The 18,016-nt window shown below is 42.7% G+C and overlaps 2 protein-coding genes across 4 annotated transcripts; both read right to left on the minus strand.

Annotated features, from left to right (window-relative positions):
- Nucleotides 1–450: 450 nt before the first annotated feature.
- On the minus strand, nt 451–8,332 carry depdc7a (DEP domain containing 7, paralog a). Of its 3 annotated transcripts, XM_088372176.1 has the most exons (10): nt 8,222–8,283; nt 7,603–7,702; nt 4,057–4,501; nt 3,596–3,723; nt 3,334–3,508; nt 2,660–2,877; nt 2,400–2,542; nt 1,934–2,059; nt 1,493–1,571; nt 451–1,398 (listed from the first exon to the last, which is right to left on the minus strand). In XM_088372176.1, the coding sequence occupies exons 3-10, from the start codon at nt 4,491–4,493 to the stop codon at nt 1,175–1,177; spliced, it is 1,530 nt and encodes a 509-aa protein (XP_088228302.1). In that variant the 5' UTR covers nt 4,494–4,501; nt 7,603–7,702; nt 8,222–8,283; the 3' UTR covers nt 451–1,174. The 3 variants fall into 3 exon arrangements, with proteins under 3 accessions (XP_088228302.1, XP_088228300.1, XP_088228301.1); XM_088372174.1 differs by lacking the exon at nt 7,603–7,702 and having other exon boundaries at nt 8,222–8,332; XM_088372175.1 differs by lacking the exons at nt 7,603–7,702; nt 8,222–8,283 and adding an exon at nt 6,932–7,091.
- Nucleotides 8,333–9,208: 876 nt separating this feature from the next.
- qser1 (glutamine and serine rich 1) lies at nt 9,209–17,935 on the minus strand. The gene is made up of 13 exons (XM_088372172.1): nt 17,642–17,935; nt 16,278–16,387; nt 15,815–15,934; nt 12,516–15,692; nt 12,073–12,377; nt 11,865–11,981; nt 11,558–11,691; nt 11,299–11,474; nt 11,070–11,207; nt 10,899–10,996; nt 10,565–10,711; nt 10,242–10,337; nt 9,209–10,166 (listed from the first exon to the last, which is right to left on the minus strand). Exons 1-13 carry the CDS (start codon nt 17,749–17,751, stop codon nt 10,026–10,028), a joined length of 4,869 nt encoding a protein of 1,622 aa, XP_088228298.1. The 5' UTR covers nt 17,752–17,935; the 3' UTR covers nt 9,209–10,025.
- Between the last annotated feature and the right edge of the window lie 81 nt (nt 17,936–18,016).

The raw sequence follows: 18,016 nt of genomic DNA on the forward strand, positions 1-18,016 counted from the left end.
ATCGTTCTATAACGACAATGGCCACCGCAAAGTGAACAAGCCGCAGTTTTCCCCCTATCGATCATTCTGTTCACCATGATAGAATCATGGGTGAGTTGGAGCCCATCCGAGCTGACGGATGAACAGAAAATACACTCTAAAGTTTGAATTCTCTACGTCCGAGATGTTTTGTTGCTTGTAGACTATGCTAAACATTTTTTTGTGTGCAATCAAAATGTTTGGTCGTTTGTGTTTACAGCTTCCATCACCTACTAACAAAGCAGCCGTTTCCTCTTTTAATGGATCTCATTATAGAGCACCGTAGGAAACGCAACTTCGACGACTTGACTGAAGCAGGCTTTTGAAACTCAGATGCCCACAGGGGATGATTCCCATGAATCTCTCCGACCCTTTACAACACAGCAGCATCAGACTTTCAAATTAGCTTCACAAAACTTTCTCAGACACAGCTGCAGGGCTGCATCACATTGTTTATTTGCAAATCTTGTTCTTTTCTCACAAAGCACACACATCCATAAAGAGCAAAATTCACTACCTCACATTGGACTAGTTCTGCCTGAATCTTAAACATTTCTGAATCTTCATCAGTCTCTCACAACAGCTTTGTTTGACTTTTGGGGCATCAGCTACTGTAGTTTCTAGAATATAAGCTGCTGTGATCACTGCTGTTTTTGTTTAGGTTTTATTAATTTAAGTATTGCTTTGAGTTTTTTTCGACTATATGAATACGTATTTGTCAAGTGCAAGGTTTAAAAAAAAAAAAGAGTCCGAAAATGTTGAATAGGTAGGCTACAATATTCAAATGACTGTTTGACTCTCCTTTTTTTGTGTGGACATACAACAATACCGCAATAAATAAATCTAAAATAAACTCCATACAACATTTCTAGTCAGTTTTATAAAAATAAAATGTAGTTATAGTTTGTTAAGCATTTTGGTTCGTATTTCATTTTGCAAATGAATGTTTTTTTCAACTTCAGGTTTAGTTTTCTCACAAGTTTTCAATAACTATAATAACCTAGGTCCGGCTCAGGAGTCAAGAAATGATGGTATGTTCATAAAAATCACAGCTTCCTCTTCACAAATCCACATTCACCGTCAGTATATACACAAAGGCCACATATGTTCTCATTTACACCACACTCTGCACATTATATTCCACCAATAATAAACATTACTGTAGTAACATGTTCATGCTTGATAACTTATTGCTAGAATACTGTACAAAAATGTCCGGGTGGTCTTTGTAGAACTGTGCTAGCAGGCGTCTCTTTTCCTTGCTGGGCAGGTTGGGGTTCTCGTGGATTGTCCGCAGTAATGACCACAATTCCTCTTCGGTGTGTTTTTCTCCATTTTCCGGGTAAGCCTTTGCAGTCTTTCTTGTGCTAGATGTTGACCCTGAATTTACAGAGGGTAAGGGAATATGACAATAATACAGGAAATAGGAGTAAATAATTTATCTAAATAAGTTGATGATGTGAAATCTGCATACCTGTTATGATATTTGCATCCTCCCCTCTATCAATATTCTTTAATCTGTCGCTCACCATCGTGTGTAGGGAAGCAGGAACCTGATGGCAATAAAACTTTTTAAGTATTCATTTGTGGTTGTGTACTTAATGTTGTGACCAGTGTGGTCATTGAATATTGTATGGAAGAATAAAATAATTTGAAAAGCACAAACAAAAGCTGCATTATAATCTTTTCTTCCGCTGCACTTCTCTTACATAACCTCCCTGTTTATTACCTCCTTCCTGTTGGGAAGCTTGTCATTTTTTTTCTCTCTTTCAGACACAGGCAATTATTTTAAGCTGTTCCTGATGTGCCTTGGAGATGAAACTCGTGTAAACAGCGTGCAGTCGTCACCAGCCGTCTCGGAGCTCTAGCCTTGAGCGTGATTGTTATCAAACACGATGTAATGTATAACACTCACTTTGAAGAGATCGTGGTGGTTGTCCATCATAAACAGAACCATCAGGTCCACTTTGCCTTTAGAAAGTCTTCTGCTGTGCACAATGGCGCTGGAGAATGACCTCTTCACTGCCATTCTGTTCTCGATCTGAGGGACACATGCAGGGTCAGCAAAGAATTGTAACTATACTCTTTAACAACCTGACAATCAAAAGGAGCTTAAGTAGTTATTAAATGAGGAGTAGAGATGATAGATTTACATTTTAAACCATTATGATACTCAATACATTATTTGAATTCATTATCCTTAGGATTTGCTTTACTATATTTTCTTAAGTTGAATTAAAATGTCTTAAAATACAAATTTAATTAACTTAGTGTACTCTTTATGTAAAACATGTTTTTAATAGATAATCAGCCGTGCCTCTCCTACCAGCCAGGTGCTTTTGCCTCCACCACATATTAACGTCACTCTCAACGGCACACACCTCTTGGTGGAGTTTGATGTCCTCCGTGTTAGCGGCAATGGCCATGAACCTGAGCAGCCGCCGGAGTTCCTCTCTGCCTCCAGAGTCCTGCAGCTTGAGGCTCAGCTGCAGTGCCTCCAGAGCCTGCCCCAGTTTTCCATTTACTGAGGACACAAGGTTGAGGAAAGGGGATCTTATTTATTGTTACTTATTTATCTTAATTGCTATTGAATTAATTTAATATGTTTGAGTCTTTTTGAAGCATGTGGAAGCCTTCTCACCAAGAAGCTCCGAGATGCCCGAGTGGATGTCGAACACATGGTTGCTGAAGAGAGGCGGCTGCTCATCTCGAGCGTAATGCCTAGCCAGGACTTCGTAAAGTAGCTTCTTACACTCCAGGTTGTTGGTGCAGCCTGCGAGGCCTTTGCTGACCTTCACCACTTGAGCGTCAGGGAGGAAGTCCAGACAGTCTATAGCACCAGACATCCATTCATCTTCCCTGAGGGAGAGGAAGCAGTTGGGATTTGAAACTAACACAACAAAATGACGTAAGCAAGATCCATGCAATATCTCTTACAAACATCATGTGGACCCTCTTGAGTAGCTTCATAACATAACCAACATATTACAAATACCACACTAATGCTTATCAAAACAGTATTTCATTTTGAGGAAGAGCAGCTGTTGTTTGTGTAATGCATCATTCACAACGATAAAATTGCAACTGCAACACTAAGCTAAGACTAGACATTTTGTTTTAGTTTTTCTCCAACTTCTACTGTGACAACCTTTTCCTTTGGTACCAGGCTCCCTCTCACAGGTCAATCTTCTTGGTACTATAACACATCTGGTTTCATGCAGGAGATGTATGCTTGTTGTGGAGATATTGTAAACCACAATTTTCTCACCGTATTTAGTCTCTGGCTTCCAAAATGCTGGTGTTGCGTAAACTTACTGTGCCTCACTGAAGGCTTTGAGCACTTCTCTGTCCATGTAGCCTGATGTCAGGTCTGAGTGGCTCTCTCCGGCGTGCAAAGAATTCCGATAGTCATGCTTGTTCTCCAGCAACGGGAGCTCAATCAACTGCAGGAGCCTGCACACCGTCTGCTGGTGCCAAACCTCCACGGCCACTGCAGTGAAGAGCAGTTGGAAAGGTACAAAAAGTATGAGGTATGCACATTTGTGGGATCTTGTACCATTTGTCACTTCCTACTTACGCTCTCTTGAGACACCTAAGTTGATTTGAGGCGTGATGGTCGAGTTCAGGTTGAGATTTTGCAGTATCTCGTCCACTGATTTGCCTTTTCTCACAGGAGAGTGAGTAAAGTAGATTGGCACATCTTGTCTGGAGAGTTACAGGATGGAAATTGCGGTTATTTCCTTACAATTCCTTACCTGTTTTAAACTTGACTTCAAGCCTGTTTAGTTTTCAAAGGCATGGATGTGTCATGATTTCACGACCACACCACAAGATGGCACTAAAGTAACACTTTTGCTACTAGCTGCTAGATTAGACTCAGTTGATCATCTAATATAAAAGTTTTTTTCATAAAGGATACAGCAAGTGTGGTTATGAAATTAATTAAATTAGTATTTCAAGGCAAACGTTAAGCAAGCATAAAATCGCCGGTGGAATTCAATATTTAAGTACAGCATGAATATAATAAACGTCTACTACCTGTAGCTGTTCTTGTTTCTGCTTTTGCCTGGAGAGTCATAGCCGCTCTCTATGGTCACCGTAGAGTTGGACTTGGTGTTGTTCAGTGGTGACAAGTCCGTCTCCGTGCTTGGGAATCTGTACAAACTATAGCTGCTGTCCTCAAAAGTGTCTTTCTTCTTTTCCTTGCCAAACACTTTATGGCCCACTGGCTCAAAGACCTTCGAGTCCATGAGGGCTTGACAAAGTCGAATGGCTTTCTGGCGAGGGACAGCCTCGTCGCCGAAGAAGTGATTTAAAGTGATGTGCGCTAACACGGCATCCACCGCCTCGGAGCCCAAAAAGCAGTCATGGTAGGACTTGAGGTTGTGGCGCCGGCGCTTGACCTCCACGTGAGTGTGGAGGTTGGAGATGATGCTGCTCCAGATTTGGGTGGCCCGGAATGGTTTCTCAGCCATGCCTCGCTCTGACAATATAGAAGATTAGATTAGAAGGGTTAGAATTTTAGCTCAGTTTATTCTTAGTAATTACCATCAAAGGTACAGTTTGCCAGACTCCTACTTTGAGTATTATCCATGAAAAATAATGGTGAATTGGAAAACATTGCAGGTGCAGTATTCAAAATTTGGTGAAAGCTCAAAAGAATTATGATTCTGTATTTTACTAAAATAGATAACTAAAAGGTACAAAAAAAATCTCAAAAGTCTCCTGGAATTAATTTTTGCGTGTTGAGTTCAGAGAGTTTACTTAAATAGAAGACAATGTGATTCCCCAGGAATGAAGAAACAATGTACACACTGTTCGACCTCCCTTACAAAAGATGTCTAAATATCGTATTTCACAATGTGGGTGGTCTTCATTACTGCTAACACATGCACCAGACGGCACAACGGGTCAGACCGATTAATGGACATTGAAAGAGTCAAAATTTGCTAAATTCTGAAGCAATTTTCATAAGCGTGGCAGCCCTGACTTGCCTTGATTAATTGCAATTAATTTCAGTTTTGAAACAGTCACTCCACAAAATCAAAATAATTTTTGACAATAAATGAATCCATTTTTATTCATAGTGCAAATGCAGCCCACTTACTGCACATCTCATTGGTCTGGGCTTTAAAGTCAATCGTCTTAGAAGTGTGCTGCTCACCACAAGAAAACAGAGTGTCCCTACATGAGATGCCAGTGTAGTTTTTATGTCACCACAGGGAGCATCTTAAGCCAGTTGAGCAAATGTTAGAGGACGAGGGTGGTCAGCAGCCTGGGGCTATAAATCACTGTCCCTGACGTAGCAGCTATGCTCTTTGTTATGACAATACAATATGACAATCCTATTATCACCCACCTGTAACAACAACAAAACAGCAGTTCAGACAATAAGTGTATGCAGACGAACCTGATTGAGTTAAAGTGGAACCTTGGACAAAACTGGATACAATACCCGTATGACAAATCATTCATGCATAAAGAAGACATAAAATGTATAGAGGTAAGCTAAGTACATTGTGCAGAAGGAAATTTCATAGAATTCAGACGATTCAAGGATCAAGCATGTTTTAAGTGACAATATCAGATTAAAATGCTTTCAATTAGAAATTAGGACCATCTGGGTAATCCACAGGACTCCCTGCATTACGAATTACAGCGCAAATCCGGATCTGATCAATTTCTATAAACCCTCGTTAAAGTCTGAAAAACACAGAGAAGGGTGAATAAGGGGAAGTATGGTGATGGGGGTCATGTGTGGGTCAAAACAATCCAGGGAACACAACTGTACTCAGTCACCTCTTGTTGCTCACATTTGAAATAAGACAATTCAACATTAATTGTCTGAGGCTGGCCCAACTTGGCCACTGCAAATTTCTAGGCCACAAATTAAAAAAGACCAAATAACACGCGCACAAACACACACAACCTGGTTTATAGGTAGCATGACACCTGAAAAGGCTTCACGTGGGACCTAGAGTCAACAACGACAAACGATTGCAGCAGGCTCTATCATTCTGATTAGGCAGGTAGAGAGTAATAGTGTAGCAGTGTTTGCACACAGCAGTAGGGGTAAATAATTGCAGAGGGAGGAGATAAATGCCATCAACACAAGAGACTTTTATTTCCCCTTGTGAATATCACAGTACCAGCCTTATTATCATCATCATCATCATCATCACCATCGGTATAGTAACTGTGCTAAATAGCCTCGTAGGACCTCAAGCATGCTGCACATTGAGCACATTGTGTGGCATCAGGCCATTAACAGCCGGTGTGCAGATAATCTTTATTCTTTTAGCATGCAGCAACAAGTGAGATTAAGCTGTCAAGGCAAACTGGATGCTCGTTTACATTTGAACAATCGCACAAGAAGTGCAACCTTGTCTCACCTATTTTTTTTACCTCAATAACTTTGTATAGGGCCGCAACTACAAGTAAGGATTATTTTGATAATCGATTAATGATTTTTTTTGATAATCTTTAATCTGTCAATCAATCAATGAATCAAAATTGGGACGTTTATGCCAAAGAGACAATATCCCTGCAAAGAAGCTGTGATAATTATACTGTAAGCCTAGTAGTTCAAAACTCTTAAATCACTGCCATAAAGCAAGTCAATCACAATCAGTAGGACTTGGGAACAAATAGCAATGAGTAAACACATTCCGAGTAGGTTCTCTAATTATTGTAACAATGTATTGTTATAATTAGCCCAAAATATTTACACAAGCCAGAGTATCAAAAGGAGCAATTAACTTCAGGTAATACTGCAAAATTGTAAACTGACGCACGCCATGGATGAAAACGAGTCAACCAAACTTAGGTGAGAACGTGAGATGACTCATTAAATTAGACATATTAAGTTATTTAAAAACAACAACAGCAACATAAATCATTGCAATGCATTTACTTGCTGTTCGCTCCAGTGACAGCGAGAAGCCATGCAATCCCCCTCTTCTTCTCCACCTCTCCTCACGCTCAACTAAAATGACGCAAACTTCTGCGAGCGTCTTGGTACCCGAAGTTAGCTCCTCCCTCTTATTAATTATTCATGAGCCAATCAGTACCGTCATGGCAGATTTCGACATATGAAGGAAGTTCCTCGACGTGCTGTCTTCCCTCACTTATGAAATCTCAATAAAAGGTTTGTTGACGTTTATTTATCGTCCCCAAGCCATAGAAACTTACATTAATAGTATACGATAAAATGATAAAACAGTCTTTATTAACAAAACACTGAAATGTTTGTTGCTGGCACCCCATGTTTTCAACTCGTGTTTTACTTGAAATTACTGCCTTGAAGTTTCCAAAATGAACTGATAAACACTAATCGAACAAAATACGGGCAAACCCCCCCAAAATATACATTTAACGTACAATGTAAGAAGCACTGTTTAAGTTAAACTCCCCAGACATTTGATTAGGTACACTTGGCGTAATGAGCTCCATGAGTGTCAACCTACCATTACAAATATAAAAATGCTGTTGTTGTGCCACTTTACTAATAACCATACAGGGACAAAATTGAAGTAAATAGGCAACTGTTTTCTTTTTTAGGCGCTAGAGATGGATACCACATACAGGCTGCTCAATTTGATCTGGGATCAGTCACAGAGATGAGTCCATCCATCCACTGTCTCAATGCCGTGCCAGTATCACTCACGTTGTGACCCCGTGGCATCTGTGTGGCGTAAGTAATCCGACATTGGAAACAACAAAACACGGTAAGGTGACACTGAACTCAACGAGTGGGAACGTGACTCGAGTACAGCACACAACAGGTAAGGCTTAAGAGTGGTGCACAAAACTGGTTTGTCTTTTATACAATAAAACATTATTTTACCTGAGGCAATGCCACTAGAGAAGGACAGCAAATAAATAAACAAAATTGGCTTTGGTAAACGTAGGGAACACAAGAGAAATTTCATCAAAGTCTACGTAAATGTTTACACGACTGAACCCACTTGTTTTCATTTTGTTGGCCTAATAGCAATACTTTTAACTTATTTTACAATATCACTTTAAAAAAAATACCAATGTGCCTGCTTAATTCTTTCTTTATATATTCTCAGTCACCCAGCTCACCTTAATATAATCTGCAAAAACGGAATTAAGGCAACTTCTTGTTTGTTGTACTTTTGATTCTTTTTAAAACAAAACACTTAAGTATGACTTAAAGCAACTTTGCTGTCAGGCTTACCATAGGTTGATCTCGCAGCGCTGACCTTTCTCGCCACAAGTAAAATGAGGTACTTCTACCCGTCACATCCAAACCTTAGAGGAAATGTAACTCTTGTCTTTGAGATCGAGAAGCTGAGTGGTTTAGAGAAAAACAGGTTTCACAACTTTCTCCAAGAACTCCCGCATACCTTTGTTTTGTAAGCCTGCCAAAAGGCTGAAGGGAAAATGAGAAAGAAGGCAGTCTGGTTAATATGAAAAATAGCTAATCATTAATGGCCTCTTGTTTCTTTGCCTGCAAACATAATTCTTGACTCTTTATGCTTTTGATACTGGAGGTGAGTTTGGCAGACTAAATGCACGTTAGAGCTCTTGAATGTGACCTTTAAAATGTAATTAACCTGTCAGTGGAACATAATGTAACTTCGTTTATGACGTCTTTTCCCGACACGGTCCTTTTCACATAGTCTCTATAGGGACCCCCCCACCCCTCTCTTCTCCCACTTTGAGAACAATGCAGCTCATTACAATTTGTGTAGACAGTAGAAGTCCAGCATCTGTCTCAACCAGTTTGACCAGTAGCGGAATGGTGAACTGATTGGCTGCTGTCCGCCTCCAACCAGAAGACAGAGGCTCTCCTCAGATCAGTACAGACATACTTTTGTTTCTCAAAAGGCTGACAGTCATTTTGTGTTATGGCTGCACTATGACGGTCATGTTTTATTCAATAGTGAATAGTTTGATCATGAGAACACCGAGGGCCAGCATCACATTGAATAGCGTTGGTCAGTGTTCCTAAATAACAACCACGATTAAAAGAAAAACATCAAGTCATGTAAAAAGAAGCCAATTGCCCTGGCCACGTATAGTAATAGAAAAAGGAAGCATGTGAGAAATAACGTGTGAATATTTGAGGAGCTGGTTACAGCTGTCACAGTGCACATGTTTATATATATTCAAATGTTGATTTACTTGATGGCAACAACTTACACACAGAAAAAAAATCAAATTCATTCATGTGGCACTTTATTTACAATCTGTATCTTGAGAAGACCAAGAATATTTGAAAGCATAAAAGTGACCTTAAAAATCGCCCGTTATCAGCATACAGTGAAAAAAGTACAGAATAATAATATTTACTTTGTGAAAAATATAACTCTATTCATCATTAAAATGTGAGCTATGCAAAGGAGTATAAAGACAGCTGTATTTTACCCTCAGAAAAACAATATTCATGAAAATGACTCTTAAAAGTAAAATGTTGAATAGTAGATACAGTGTTTTGTTAGCAATACACCCACTGGCTTAATTTTTTTATACAAAATGTACACTATATATATGAATAACCATGTGAGTTAACACACCTAAAAATGGGATGTTTTACAAAAAGTATATAACTAAGGTTATTTTTTTTAATTACAATCAATAAGGTTCTCCGTGATTTGAACCGATTGATAAGGCTTATTATATCTATCGGCATTCTGATTTCTACCACAATCTAGCATCCATAATAATCTGGCTAAAAAAATAGAAACTATAAATCTATAATGACCAATAAAAAAAAGTGTCTGTTGCAACAAACACAGACAACAGGGAGGCGCTTATGGAGGGAAAAGTTCCCAAAACATAGCCCTTGTCCTCTCTTGATGCTTTCTGCTGAGGCAAAGATGGTAAAAACTAGTTTCTATTAGTCTTATTAAGACCTCAGCTACAGAGAAGAGACATCTTACATCTATGCACTCCTTTGGCACCATATTGCTCGGATCCATGTGTAGTTTAAAGACAAGACACGAAGGTTCATAAGTGTTCTCAAAATATGAGGCTGTTCATCGGCAGGCCTGCTGCACTTGATTGATCAGCTCCCCAAAACGGTCAAAGAGCCCCTCCAGCCAAGCTCTATTCTGCAGGCACTTCTGTATGGTTTCCTCCTGCCCCAGCTCACCCGCCTGCACACGCAGTGTGGCGATCTGAGGAACAAATAACATGATGATAATGATTAGCCTCCATAAAGCAAAGCTCTACGACAGGAAGAACCGTCTCACCTCATCCCTACACATGAGGTATGTGTGGTACTTGTAGTGCTGTAGAGAGTGATACAGCGAAACCCACTGGGTTTTTTGCTGGTCCACCGTGTACTCCTACGCAAACAGAGACATGCAATAAATGGTGGGAAATTGCACCCTCTGCTGGACAGACCTAAAGAGCAGACCCATAAACAGAGTGCCAAAAGCAGTTGAGAGACAGATTGGCACTCAAATTCCCCGTTCCATAATTGCTGACTTTCCATAAAAACTTGTCCGCATTGAGAACCTAAAAAAACAAACCAAAACTACAATAGCTAACAAAATGATCGCAAGTGTCCTACTTGCGGCACTTGATTAGGCATCTCGTCAGGCTTCAAGGTCTTTCTGTTGTAGGCCATTCCACCAAGTCGGACTTTGAAGGCGGGTGTTTCCCCATCGTTTGTCAGCTCCGTAACCACCGTAATCTCTGGCAAACTGTCCAGTGCCGTCTGAAGATAGACGAGAAGATCACGTTCTGTTATGTTGTGAAGAGGCCGAGTAGGTCCCTGACTAGCTTCCAGCAATCGTTTTTCCCACAGAGCAGTGAAAATGTACTGGGTGTGGGAGTATTTCTGTATGATCTGTCTGAATGTGCTTCACCGTATCACGAAACGGCAACAATCGAACAAAACCCACCTTAAGGGCTTGCTCAATGTGCAGCTTATGAAGCAGGCGTTTTCTGCTATCACTGATTAAGCTGTCCATCCTCCTCATCTGTGGTAGCAGCAGCGCATCTGTGGCCGTGAGAGGACAGGCAAAGTCAGACCTCTGGAGGGAATCCATCTTTCCCATATGCTTAGCATTTACCATTGGCTCGCTCAAGTTCAGCCAGCACATCTTCGTCAAGGGCAACGCTGACGAGCAGCTCCACAAAGCTCCTGAAAGTCTCCTTCATAGTTCGCGTGTTGAGAAGTCGCGAAGCGAAAGGCACTGGGGGGTTTAACTCTACGAGAATAAGACAAGGAGGTGATAACAAATTCTGACCACGATCCTGATTCAATATCCCAATCTGAGAATGATTCAAGTGCTTCTTTACCGTCTTCTTCAGCGGATGATCCCGAGGCAGCGGGTGACAACGCTTCCTTCCATTTTTTCCTCTTCTTGGGTGGGGGCTCTGCTCGTTGCTTGAGGGGTTTGGGACGAGGCTTTTGTCCTTGAGATGACGAGAAGGGGCCGCCTGTCAAGCCCAGCAAAGTCTTCACTTGAAAACCCCTGTGAAGCAGACCAAAGGATGACATCGCTGAAGCACCTGCAACATGCCAGAAACTGCTCAACTCTCTGCAGTGTGAACACACCTGAGTGAGTTCATGGGCTTGCAGCGCGGCTTCCGACTGCATACTCTGACATATTCCCTTTTGTTAACCGTGTCCAGAAACTTCACATAGACCCTTTGGTACATACTTTTAGCATCACCAAAGTATCCAAGATACTGCATAGACAAAACAAAATATGTTGAATTAGCAACCAGGAAGTCATAGTTGTAGATGACCACAACGGTACCCACAAAAGCCAGGAGGTGAGAAAATTATCTGAATTTGAGTACCTGCAATTTGTTTTGCACGAGTTAAAAAAAACGGACTTATTTGAGTACAGTGTACTCACACTGTTTGTAGCAAAGAAGACACGCTTTCCGTCTCTTAGCTCTGGCACAAATTTCTGCAGCAAAGCTTTCTGGACTTTCCAGATGGCAGGAGGCTCACTTCCTGCACGCAATGTCCCCTGGTAACATCAGACAATAAATGATTTACTTGACTGAGAGAAGTCAAATAGTTCTTCCTTTAACATTGCATCATTTGCAATTATTGTATACCTTCAAGGTCTCAATATCCTCATTCCTTACAACAAACTCGTCTCTTTCCCGATACATTCCTTCCCCTCCACTGTCCGACAGCTCCTCATCAGTCAGTCCCTCGATTGCCACACTTATTAACTGAACAGCGAGCTGGCCAGGCGGCGTTGCGCTGGGCCCCTGCTTGATGGCGGATGCTGTGACTGTGGTGACTGTGGTTGGCATTTGAGCAGCAGTGGGTATTAGTGGCAAGCGGGTGTCAGTGATGCTGAGCGGCACAGTGGGAACTGGGACTGGTTTTGCCAGCATACTGGGGACGGGGTTATCTGCAGGAAGATGAAGAATACCAATAATATACTTCCTTATATCATTGAAATAAAGGCCCATCTTCAGTAGGAATCTTTGATCCAGCCCACCATGTAAATCCTAAAACAAATCAAATATCTACTAATACACTACTATACCTGGCTTGGCTTTCCGTTCTGAAGGCTCATCAAGGGCAGAGAGCACTGAGCTGATGCTGTTCCTCAGTGCCTGGTTTCTTCCCGTGTGCTCCTCTTCATCGGAGCTAAACGACGGCAGTGTCTCCAAGTTCCTTTGCAGCTCATCATCCAGAGGTTTTTGCTGAGCAATCGTGACCTGAATTTGCTGGGAAATCAGAGAACTTGGCAGAGTCTGAATTTTAGGGGTGAAAACACATGATGGTGGTGGTGCTTTGGCCAAGGTAGCAGGCTTTTTGGAGCGGCTAACAGTTCTTGAAGGACTTGGGGAGTACTGCTGTTTGGGGCCAGATTTGATGAAGTCCAAGAAAGAGCCAATGAAACCAGTTTTCACCTCTGGTTGTTTGGCTTCCACTTCCCGAATCTTCTGCCTGATTCTCTCTTGCTGTGGACAACCGTCATATACATTTTGTGAAGCAGATGGGCTGACGTCGCCGCCCTTGGAGTTAGGCCGCTTTGCCTGCCCAGTGCGCTTGGCTGGTTTATAGGCTACATTATCTTCTCCAGAAACCTCTGACCTTGTCAAAGACTTAGAGTTGGCTTCCTTTTTGGGGAAATCCTGTCTCCTTTGGCATTCTATGGAGTCATTCTCAGTTTTAATCCACTTTTCATTACTTTTGACACTGCTGTGGAAAGCGGAGGAGTCGTAAACCTGCCCCGCTGAGTGATAGTCACTTTCAGAGCTGTCTCCATCCCCATTTGTGTTGAGATCAGAACTGTTGCTGTGGTGAACGGCCTGCCCTTGGCGGTCTGTAGAGCTCTGCGCACGATTTAGTGTCATCGCCATGGCGTGGGAATTAGTGTCTGGGCGGATCGTCTGTTGAGCTGTTGAGAAACTCGGTGACATTTGCGTTATATCCACAGTCTGAAAGGGAGTCTTGGCATCAACAGGACTCACCATTGCTGCCATTTGAACTTCTGTGGAAGATGCACCTTTGGCAAAGTCTTGCGGTGTGACGCCGCAAGCAGCCACAGTAGCAGCCAGTATGTCGTCAACGTTTGATAAAATATTCCTGTCATCGACAAGTAACATGGAGTCCGAGAAGCAAAGAGAGTTAAGGGCAAAGTGGTTCTTAGCATCATTTGACTGGTGAATAGCTGACTGGCTGTAATGGTCTTTAGAAGAGTCGGAGCATCCCGAGCTCTGCTCAGACACAACTGTGGCCTGCTGGCTTTGGCTTGCAGAGACATTGGGACACATCAGTTCCCGATCCATCTGGAGGTACTGGATATTAAGAGGGCCCAAGCCCTGGGCTGATTGAAGACCTTGCACTGATACAACCTTTGAAGACATCTGGGCATTGTGCACAAGGGGCTGCTGAAGAAAAATCATCTGGTTAGGCTCCACGAGAACCTGAGCACTTGGGACAGTGATAAAGTGGGTATGGTCTTGGGGGGGTTGTTGCGCTTCCGATGATTTGATGAGGACAGGATGCTGCTTAATTGGTTCTGGGCTAAGAAGTACATGTGAAGTACTAATACTGGAGTTGGTTGTTTTTGGATTGGCATTTTCTTGTCCACTGAGGTGACTGTGCTGTTCTGCATTCAACTGTGTGAGATGGTCACCAGAATGTGAAGTGTCTCTGATGACACTTTGCGTTTTGTGGAGATCATCCATCTTTGAAACAACATAGATTACATTGTTGGGAGCTGCCGTGGTGCCGTTTGCGACCAAGCCCTCCATGGATGCCTGTTGGAGAGCCTGCAGCTCCTGGATAGGAAGTTCTTCAAATGTGGCTTTTCCATATGTCGGCTTGATGTCCTTTAATGATGAGCTGATATTATTATTCAAAGCTTCAGTAGTTGGTGGGTACGTAGCAGACACAGTCTCATAAATCTGTTGAGTCTGCACGGTTGCCTGCGGTGAAATGGTGACAGGAAGTGTTTTATTCCCCACAGAGCCTGGCATCAGGGTGTAGTCTTGTGCAGATGTGGACAGACTCTGTCCACAGGTGGATTGGTAAGAGGAGTTTATGGATTGTACAGGGGTATAACGCTTGGACTGAGTCACCGAAGCCCGCTCCTGTGACTCTGACGTGTAAGTCACATTCTGAGAGTGTGACGACGAATAGCTCTCTGAGAGAGTCCCCTGACACAAACCCTGAACCTGGACACCATACTGTTCTTGGCTCAGCACTGGACCGGAAGTGTACACAAGAGTCGAAGATGCCCCAGTGTCGGACAGACTAGACAGAGAAGGTAGTGTCTTATAAAGGGAGGACAAATTGCCTGATGAAGGATGAGGGGGCTGCGACTGGCTGTGTGTTGTGATATAGGTTTGGGACAAAGTGCTAGGCATAAGGCTGGATAGTTGGTTGGCAATTACAGAGTTTGACTTCTGCCCTGGGTTGGAATAGCTCTCAGGGGACTGAGATACTAAGCTTTGAGAAATTCTGTGATTCTCTTCAAGGCCAGCAGAAGCTAACTTGGAGGAATACTCTTTAGTTGTTGGCACTGTGGTGCATGAATAGCTTTGGGTGACTGAGTCCGCTTTGTGTTGTAGGGCACCATTGACCCTATGAGATGAATCCTTTTCTGTGGAAGGGCTGCAAGATTCCGGGGTCTCACTGGGTCGGTCTTGTCGGAAGGACATGCCTCCCTCACTACCAGAGGCATAGTATCTCTGTAAGGAGTCCTCGGAATTGGATACTTGGTCCGAGGCTATGTGGCTGGTAGAAGGTCTTTGGTGGTGTTTAATCACGCTACATTCTCGCTGAAGTGCTCTCTCGACAGAGCCAGAGAAAACAGTGGCCCCGTAGGACTGTGAGGCTATATGGGGTGCAGGAAGGTTAAACTGTGGCTGCAGGAGGTGGGGGGCTGACTCCTGAGCTGAGCGGTACGTGGAGGACTGGACTGGTAGAATTGAGCCCAAAGCGGGTCCAGAAAGGTTAAAGGCCAGGGCAGTTGGAAGCGCAGTTTGGCTTGGTTTGAGTTGCAGGAGGGAGTCCTGATGAGACAACAGACCATTGGTGGAAGTGCTCAGGGCTGGCTCCTGGAGAGCCAGGGAAGAGCTGGTGGAATAACTCTTAGAAGTATATGGACTGGTGTGTTGATAGTTTGTCAATGCAGCTGGAGAAGGAAATGGGGCAGTTGAAGGCAAAGCACCAGTCAGGTATAGCTCTGTGGTTGATGAGTTGGTACCTGGATTGCACAAATTGATAACAGTCAGCAGTGTAAAGGCAAAAATGTACATTTCCGGCCAAACAAGTTTTTTGCTCTTGCAGTTTATGATGGATGACCAATTTGTTCTAATGTGTTTTCACCTGCTGTCCACGATGAAGGTCGAAAGGGAGCGATGAGCGAGGCACTACTTCTTGACTCCATGGCTGAAAGGAAACTCATGATTGAGGTCTCTGAAGTATTAATGTTTGTGTCAAGTGCTCCTGCAAGTCAACAGGGAAAGACGAAAGAAATCAGAACGCTAATTAGTTATTTTGAAAATGACAATGCCAAGGGTATAAATTAGGTGATTTGATAGTGGTTATAACCTAACATTTGTAAATGTGTGAAATGTTACTTAAACCATTAGCTGCTAAAGTTAATAAATATTTAATGATGGCTACAGTTAGACCTTGGAAGCAATTGTGTCATTTGACATCATATTCAAGGGGAAAAGATTTGAACAAATTGAGAAGCGCCTCTTTGGTTTCTTAATCATTATTGCATCATATTGCCTTCCAGCAAATAAGAAGGGTCAATATCAAAACAAAATGCTTCATAACTCACCTGTGGCAGCAGCAAGATGTGCTGTAGTGTAGGTGGGGAGCTGCTGCACTGAAGTAAAGCTCTGCCGTTGAAGGAGCCCTGCATCAAGCTGTGCTGCACCATAACTGGAACTAAATGCACAAATCACAACTGAAGACAGCTGCTTTTCCCCTGCACAGTAATCTCAAGGTTTTTTTAATGTATTATGAAACATAATGCTAATGATCCGTGTTGTAGTGTTTGCTTCATGATCACATTTCATCATTACGGTATAGTGACTTAACTGTGCAAACATTTTCATCTGGAGACTGCCACGTTATGCTGTTGTACGATAAACAGCCATCTTGTCCTAGTCTTGGCAGTTGAGTTTGGTGACATAAGTTTTTTAGCACATTCATTTCTGTGGGAGTTGTCATTTTCGGTAAAGTACTGTAATATAAAGCAAGCATATAACCATCTTGTACAAGTTACTACAATGGCCTTATTTTGCAACGGGATCACGGTGGGTTTTTGATTGGTCTCGAAATAAATAGATATCTTAAATCTGTCCATCTCAGGTGACCTTTCCTTGCATCTAATCTAATCAGATGATGCAAGAGCCAACAACGTGTGCGCCCTGATGATGGGAGTAACTTTGTCTTACTGAAGCTTTAATCACATTATCAATTGCAGCATGAAGTTAATTCACAAGTACTTTTATTTAATACATCGTGATTATTCCTTTGCTCACTTTACCTTTTTAAATACATAGAGCCATATCACGTTATGTGTCACTGAAGAGTTGAAAACACTTCAGTCACCAAGTATGGTTGCTATTACTGTGGACAAAGTTGCAATAAGTTGGCTAACTTTAGCATGTTATGCAGTTCGCTCCTTCGCTGTGCTTCTGTAATTACGTTGTAAGTAACCCACGACCAACACGACTATTTTATACGCATAAGTATAACAAAAGCACACAACTATTGCTATTTGGGGGACAGAAACTCATTTGCTGCGCTTGTTGTTTTTGATTGTTCAACTACGTTGCTGATTTGTGATTCGAGAACAGTAACAGTACAAAACCCAGAAACTTGCACAAATGCGCAGAATATGTCTACGAAATTCGATTTTAGTTGACCAAAAACTGCCCCAAGCACGCAGAGTAGATACACACGGTGCTAGCTAAAATTAGGAGTGTAGATCGCATTAATAACTAGCAAGGAACCGGCTCACAAGTTAGCCCAAACTTGGGAGCACTGATTTTGAATTCTTTTAAATGCGCCTTGTTTCCTTCCAAGCGATTGATTCACTTTTTAGTCCTCTAAGACCCCAGCTAGGCCCTCCATCACCGACATTTCCTTCGTAAGGTGACCCACCCTCCCCGCTTGCCTCCATCCATTCGTTACCTCTGCTTGATGGTAGCTGAGTCGCGGCCATAGGCCCAAGAAGCTGCGGGCTGTGCTGCCGGAGCCAGCGCGTCCGCAAAGCTGGAGCTCGGGTAGTTACTGTCCATCATCCGGTGAACGGCTCTCTTCCCCGGCGGAGCTTCGTGGAGCGGCGGACACACATCGTAGCAGCTGCGGTGCGGCCGACTACGGCAGTCCGGTCGTAGCGGTGCACGGCCCGCTAACTTCCTCGCCGTGAGGTCGCGCTATTCCCCGGATGAAAAAGTGCGCTTTTCGACCCACACCCCCTTCGTGACTTATGAGCGTGTGTTCATGTAACATGCTTTCGTACACATACAGTGAACTTCCCACGATGCATCGCACGCACTTCGACTT

The sequence above is a fragment of the Syngnathus floridae genome, chromosome 3, assembly GCF_059516105.1.
Source record: "Syngnathus floridae isolate MCC-2025c chromosome 3, RoL_Sflo_1.0, whole genome shotgun sequence".
Lineage (NCBI taxonomy): Eukaryota > Metazoa > Chordata > Actinopteri > Syngnathiformes > Syngnathidae > Syngnathus > Syngnathus floridae.

Coding starts and splice junctions, on each gene's coding strand:
- depdc7a (XM_088372174.1), bottom strand. CDS start 4,493: ATGGCTGAGAAACCATTCCGGGCCACCCAAATCTGGAGCAGCATCATC. Junction 3,509..3,595: donor CTTAGGTGTCTCAAGAGAGC/GTAAGTAGGAAG, acceptor TCTTCACTGCAG/TGGCCGTGGAGGTTTGGCAC. Junction 2,060..2,399: donor ACATCAAACTCCACCAAGAG/GTGTGTGCCGTT, acceptor TGTGTCCCTCAG/ATCGAGAACAGAATGGCAGT.
- qser1 (XM_088372172.1), bottom strand. CDS start 17,751: ATGATGGACAGTAACTACCCGAGCTCCAGCTTTGCGGACGCGCTGGCT. Junction 15,693..15,814: donor ACCTTCATCGTGGACAGCAG/GTGAAAACACAT, acceptor TGTGCAATCCAG/GTACCAACTCATCAACCACA. Junction 10,997..11,069: donor TGAACTTGAGCGAGCCAATG/GTAAATGCTAAG, acceptor TCACGGCCACAG/ATGCGCTGCTGCTACCACAG.